Consider the following 6,636-nt stretch of genomic DNA (forward strand, 5'->3'; position numbering starts at 1 on the left):
AGCCTCTCCTGCCTCCTCAGCAGCACTAAGGATGTCCGACTGCAGCTTAGGCCTGCTCCCCGCTGGCAAGTGGACATCCCCCGAGGGCTGCTGGGCTGCCAGAGGGATGTCTGACTGCCAGCTTGGGCCCAATCCCCCAGAGAGCGGGCCTAAGCCAGCAGGTGGACATCCTCCGAGGGGTCCCAGACTGCAAGAGGGCATAGGCCGGGCTGAGGGACCCCCCTGAGTGCACAAATTTTTGTGCACCAGGCCTCTAGTATAATAAAAGCCTAAGCGACGCTTATGGCAGAAGGACTGGTCGCTATGTTGCCCACTGACCACCAGGGGGCAGACCCCTGGTGGTCAGTGAGCTCCCACAGGGGGAGCATCGCTCAGCCAGAGCCAGGCTTAGGGCTGGTGAGTGCAGTGGTGGTGGCGGGAGCCTCTCCCGCCTCCACAGCAGTGCGAAGGAGCAGTAAGCCAAGTAGTGAGGAGCAGCGAGCAGGCGGGCAGTCCCTGACTGCAAGAGGGCGCAGGCTGGGCTGAGGGGACAGCCCCCCCCCCCGCCGCACAAATTTTGTGCACTAGGCCTCTAGTATCTTTATATAAAGGAGAGATTTAAACACAGACAAACATATACAGAGGGAAGATGATGTGAAGAGACACAGGAACAAGATGAGAATGCCTAAAGATAGAAGAGAGGCCTGGAACTAGCACCTTCAGAGGAAGTATGGCCCTGCCAACACCTTAATTTTGGACCTCTGGCCTCCAGAACTGTGAGACAATAAATTTACGTTGTTCTAAGCCACTCAGTTGGTGTTACTTTGTTATGGAAACCCCAGGAAATGAATACAACATCCTTCAAAACTGAAATTATCTTTCAAAATTTACCATTCAAAAATGAAGGAGAACTTAAGAAATTCCCACATAAAAGGTGAAGGAATTTGTTACTAGTAGACATGCCCTAAAAAAATTCTAAAGAGAGTCCTTCAGGTCAAAATGAGATGACACTGCATTGTAACTTGAAGCCACAAAAGAAAGAAAGGCCACCAGTATAGGTAACTATATAGGTAAATATAAAAGCCAGTATTAATGTATTTTTATTTGTAACTCCTCTTTTCTGATATAATTTAAAATACAAGTGCATAAAACAATAATTATAAATCTACATTAATGGGTCACAATGTATAGAGATATAATTTGTGACAACAACAACAAAAAGAGTTTTTGGAACTCTTGAAACTAAGTTGGTGTCAATTCAAACTAGATTGTTAAAATTTAAGTATTAATTGTAACCCCAAGGAAATTATATATGTATATGTATATATATATATATATATTTGGTACATTACTAAAACTTACGGATTATAAGGAGGCAGTAATGGTGGAACTAAGGAACAACCAAAAGATATAATATATAGAAAATAGCAAAATAAGTCCTTGTCAGTAATTGTTTTTAATCTACATGGATTAAACTCTCCAATAAAAGGCATAGATTATCATAATAGCTTTTAAAAGCCATAATCCTACTATATTAGGATCACAAGAGACTCACTTTAGATCTGAAGATGCAAATAGGTTGAAAATGAAAATGAAAAAACTCCATGCAAACAGTTACCAAAAAAGAGCTGAGGTGGCAATATCAATATCAGATCTAATGAAAGATGAAAAGTCTCAAAGAGGTACCAAGAGGCATAAATAAAAACAAAACTACACCTAGACATGTCATAGAGGCACTGTGATCACCAGAGACAAAGGAAAACTTAGAATCAAACCAAGAGAAAAGGCAATTTATCTTAAAAAAAATTCTCAAATTATTAGGCTAACTTCATATTCTTCAACAGCAATGACAATGGCTAGAAAATAATGGAATAATTTATTTGAAGAGCTGAGGTACAAAGAATAAAATAAAGACACTTTTAGACAAAGAACAAAAATATTTATATTCACTGACGTTCACTGAAAGAACTACTAAAAGGTGTACTTCTGGGAGAAAAAAATTCCTGTGTTGTTCAGTGTTTGAGGTCATGGTTCATTTCCAGGTCAGGGCACATGCCTGGGCTTCGGGCTTGATCCCCAGGAAGGTGCGTGCAGGAGGCAGCCAATCAATGATTCTCTTGCATCATTGATGTTTCTATCTCTCTCTTCCTCTCTCTTCCTCTCTGAAATCAATAAAAAAATATTTTTAAAAAAATAAAAAGGATTGAAAAATCTCTCTCTCTCTCTCTCTCTCTCTCTCTTTCCCTTTTCCTTCCTCTCTGAAATCAATAAAAATTTTAAAAGCTTAAAAAATAAAAGATCCTGAGCTTTGGGTCTTGACTCAAAGAACCCAGTTGAGGGGCCACAGGTATGTTCACCTAGCCGGGTGTATATTTATCTTTAAATACCTATATAGCATATTAATTAATGTACGTAAAATATTTGCGTAAAAGGCAGAAGTTTGAAACTCATTCCTGCTGGGAAGCTCCGCCAGGCGGGCTGTCAGTGGGGCCTTGTCCGGGTCCCAGGCTGACCGACACTCCTCTCCCCGGTGCTCTCAGGACCTTCTCAACGACCTGTTCGCCACCGCTTTCCTGGCAGGCGCTGTGGCCTTTGCTGTGCAATCTCGCCAAACCATGCCGGTGAACTACTTTGTTGCTGTGGTGAGTCTCCCTTGTGGGGCTGTTCATCTGCTTAGAAATCACCTCTTTTTGGAGAACGCGTGTTTTCCCCCCCTTCGAAGGCCACAGAACGGCTTTCCACCGAATTGTGCGATCCAAGCAAAGTTTGAAAGTAAAGCTGATCAGTGTTCCCAGTGGAGAAGCCATTGAAATAAATCTGATGTGTAGGGAGCCAGCCAAGCTGCTGGCTTCCTCCTTTTGCTGCTGACCCAGAGGCCAAAGCTCCCACCCTACCCCCCGGCCGGTTTTAAAGAAAGAAGTGGTGGGTGACAGGGCACTGGCGGGGTGGGGGGAGGGGCCTCAGTCTCTGGGGTCTGGCCATTTAAGGGGACAAGGGGGTGTCTTTTCCAGCACCTGCTTACTATTAGAAACCAGGAAGGAGCCCAGCCGCTGTGCCTTGGTGGTTGAGCGTTGACCTATGAACCAGAAGGTTCAATTCCTGGTCAGGGCACATGCCCAGGTTTTGGGCTTGATCCCCAGTAGGGAGCATGCAGGAAGCAGCCAATCAATGATTCTCTCTCCTCATTGATGTTTCTCTCTCTCTCTCTCTCCTTTCCTCTCTCTGAAATCAATAAAAATATATTTTTTACAAAAAAAGAAAAGAAACCAGGAAGGAAATAGGCCAACTTCGGGATGAGAAGCACAAGTCACGAGGCTCCTCTTGTTTTCCAGATCCTTATTGGTGTGGCTGCATTTTTCCCTTTAATCGATATATGCCTTCAAAGAAAACACTTCAGAGGCAAGAAGGTCAAAAAGAATGTGCTGGTTCCTCCTCAAAAAATGGCAGGTGCTCCAAAGGAAGAGCCAAAAGGGGAGGCGGCAAAGCCAAAGGACGACAAAAAGGGAAAGCCAGCGCCAGCAGCAGGAGCAGCGCCAGCAGGAGCAGCAGCAGCAAAGCCAGGCAAGAAATGACACCAAGGAGAAGCTGGTGGTCAGACGGGGCCGTGTATTTTACAGCGAAGCAGAGTCCCACTGTCTTCCTTGTCTTCTTTCCCAATGATTTTCTTGTCCACTTAAATAACCACCTCTGCTCGGAAAAGAAATTCTCTTCAAATGGATTTTTTGTTCCTGCCACCAACGTTACCGAAAGTTTTGGTGCCGTTGAGGGGCTTGGGGGACCAGCGTGTGGGTGACGCTGGCTGTCAACACTGACCAGCCAAAGGGGCCAGAGGAAAAGGAGAGAACGGAAAACGAAAGGATGCCTTTTTTTCACGTTATTTTTTATTTTTTTTTTATTTTAGAGAGGAAGAGAGAGACTCTAGGTCGGGGCACAAGGGTACATGGTTCACAGGTTGACGCTCAACCATTGAGCCAAGCTAACCAGGCTCACGTTAATATTTTTATTTTTTATATATTTTTTTATTAATTTCAGAGAGGAAGGAAGAGGGAGAGAGAGAGAGAAACATCAATGATGAGAGAGAATCATTGAGTGGCTGCCTCTTGCACACTCCCCACTGGGGATCGAGCCCCCAACCTGGGCATGTGCCCTTGACCGGAATCAAACCTGGGACCCTTTACTCTGCAGATCAACGCTCTATCCACTGAGCCAAACCGGCTAGGACTGATATTTTTTAAAAGCATCCAGGTAGTTGCTAGGAGAGAAATAAGGTTGCTGGCCTTCCTGATTCTTCGAAGTTTGGTATTGGTCCTCATTCAAAGCACCCTCGGGAGGAGGGCAGCAGGGGAGGTGGCACCTCCTCAGGGCTCAGGGCCTCTGCGAACCGGAGTCAGGCTGGAGTGGGCCAAGCAGGATGGGCCCAGAAGGGACCGGGGGGCTGGTTGCTGTGGAGATGGCCAGCGGTCCCTGGGACCTGCAGCATCTCTGTCCAGTAAAGACCTGAGCATAAGCCCTGAGCATCAGCCGGGCCCCAGAGCCACAACCCCCACATGCACGCACCCCCCAACCCCCGCACCAGGGTCAGGGCCTCATTCTCACCAGACAGTCCAGCCACTTGGCAACTTGGCAGGAGAAGAGTCATCCTCATGAAAGAAAAGTGAGGTCCCCAATTGATGCCTGAGGAGCTAGGGAGGAGGGGCGGGGGTGGAGGGGGCATGAGCTCAGCCAGGAACCACATGAGAGAGGGGCAGGGAGGGTCAGCTGGGCCTGGGCTGCCGAGGGGGGGGGGGTGTTGGGTAAAGACTTTGGCCTCTGTCCTAAGTGCCATGGGGACCCTGAAGTCTCAGGGTGCGCGTCCCAGTGGGAGGAGATGACACAGTCGGCTGCTGCGGAAGAGAAGGAGGCTGCCTGTCAGGCAGGTGGGAAAGATGGGCCGCTGGGGCAGGTCCCTGGGGAAGCAGGAAGAGCTGGTCTCTACCCTTCAAGGGCACCTCTGCAGCCCTCACACCACCCCCTGCTGGCCAGGTAAGGTAAGGCAACCCTACTAAAAGGAGGAAACCCTAGAGGGATTCACATTCTAGAGAAAAACTAAAACATGGACATCATCCTGCCGAATGACCCAGAATTACATCCCCCCCAGATATTTAGCCAAGAGGACTGATATACTAGAATGTTGTAAGAGCCAAAAAGCTAAAAAAAAAAAAAAAAAAAAAAAAAAATTTCAAAGGAGGTACTCTGTGCTACGCTCACACAATATAATACTACTCAGCAACAGAAGACAAGCTACTGACACATGACAGAGAATGGCGATAAAAGTAAAAGATAAAAGTAAAAGTCTCACTGAGTACTGAGTGGAAGGAACCAGACCCAAAAGGAAGACACACCGCCAGTGTGGCTCAGTGGTTGAGCATCAACCCATGAACCAAGAGGTCACTAGTTTTGATTCCTGGCCAGGGCACAGGCCCAGATTGCATGTTTGACCCCAGCAGGAGGTTGCAGGAGGCAGCCAATCCACACTTCTCATCATTGATGTTTCCCTCCCTCCCACTCCCTCCCTCTCTGAAATCAACATTTTTTAAAAAATAAAAAGAACATACCATATGATTCTATTTTGAAGTTCAAGAACAGGGGGAAATATAGTGAAAGAAATGGAAACAGTGGTTAACTCAGAAAGTGGAGAACGGGGATTGATTACAGAGCATGAGGGGATTTGGGGGGCATGAGACAGTTCTATATCTTTATTTGGGGAACTGGTTACACGGGTAAATACATCTGCCAAACCTTTGACTGCATGCTTAAGATCTGTGCATTTCATTACATGCAAATTTTACCTAAAAGTGTAAGGTAACTATGACTGTGCTCAGAATCCAGCAGAAAAGGGTGGAGCTTGTTAAACTCCTCTGTGTGGCCATTCCTCTCACCGCTGGAGGCAGGTATTTGAAACAGAGTTTTTCCACACCCCAACTTTACACATTGAGGAACTAGAAAAAAAAAAAGAGCAAACTAAACCCAAAGCTAGGAAAAAAAGAGGAAACAATAGACCAGAGATAAGTAAAAGAGAGAATAAGGGGGGGGAGGGGGGGAATAGAATCAACAAAACCAAAGATTAGGTCTTTGAAAATATCAAAAAAATAAACAACCTTTAGGTAACGACAAAGAAAAAAGAGAACACAAATAACTAAAATCAGAAATGAAAGCAATGGTTACTACTGACCATACAGAGGATGGATGCTAAGATAATTCTATGAATGAATATATGACAAGTTAGATGAAATGGAAAAAATTCTAGTAATGCACAATTACCTAAACTCACAGAAGAAAAAATAGAAAATCTCAATACACAACAAGTGAAGAGATTAAATTAGTAGCCAAAAACATTTCCCAACAAAAGTCCAAGACCAGATGAGTACACTGGTGAATTCCACCAAACATTTCAAGAATTAGTAATTCTTCTCAAACTCTCCCAAAAACTAGAAGGGAATACTTCTTAACTCATGCTATATGCCAGCATCACCCTGATACCAAAACTAGATAAAGATACCACAAAAAAACTAAACACCACAGGGGGGAAAGGGGTGTGGGGGGTGCAGGAAGAGACTAGAAAAAAATCGTACACCTATAGATGAGGACAGTGGGGGGGCGTGTAAGGGCAGAGGGTGG

General features: G+C 45.4%; 1 protein-coding gene across 3 annotated transcripts in view; it reads left to right on the forward strand.

Moving 5' to 3' along the window:
* CMTM2 (CKLF-like MARVEL transmembrane domain containing 2) overlaps positions 1-3,641 on the forward strand; it is a 12,618-nt gene extending 8,977 nt beyond the window's left edge. The window contains exons 3-4 of one of the 3 annotated variants that reach the window (XM_005876346.2): positions 2,520-2,621; positions 3,312-3,641. In XM_005876346.2, the coding sequence (XP_005876408.1) occupies positions 2,520-2,621; positions 3,312-3,551 (342 nt within the window). In that variant the 3' untranslated portion in view covers positions 3,552-3,641. The other 2 variants (XM_005876345.1, XM_005876347.2) reach the window with 2 other exon arrangements.
* The last annotated feature ends 2,995 nt before the right edge of the window (positions 3,642-6,636 follow it).

The sequence above is a fragment of the Myotis brandtii genome, unplaced genomic scaffold (genome assembly GCF_000412655.1).
Source record: "Myotis brandtii unplaced genomic scaffold, ASM41265v1 scaffold486, whole genome shotgun sequence".
Classification (NCBI taxonomy): Eukaryota; Metazoa; Chordata; class Mammalia; order Chiroptera; family Vespertilionidae; genus Myotis; species Myotis brandtii.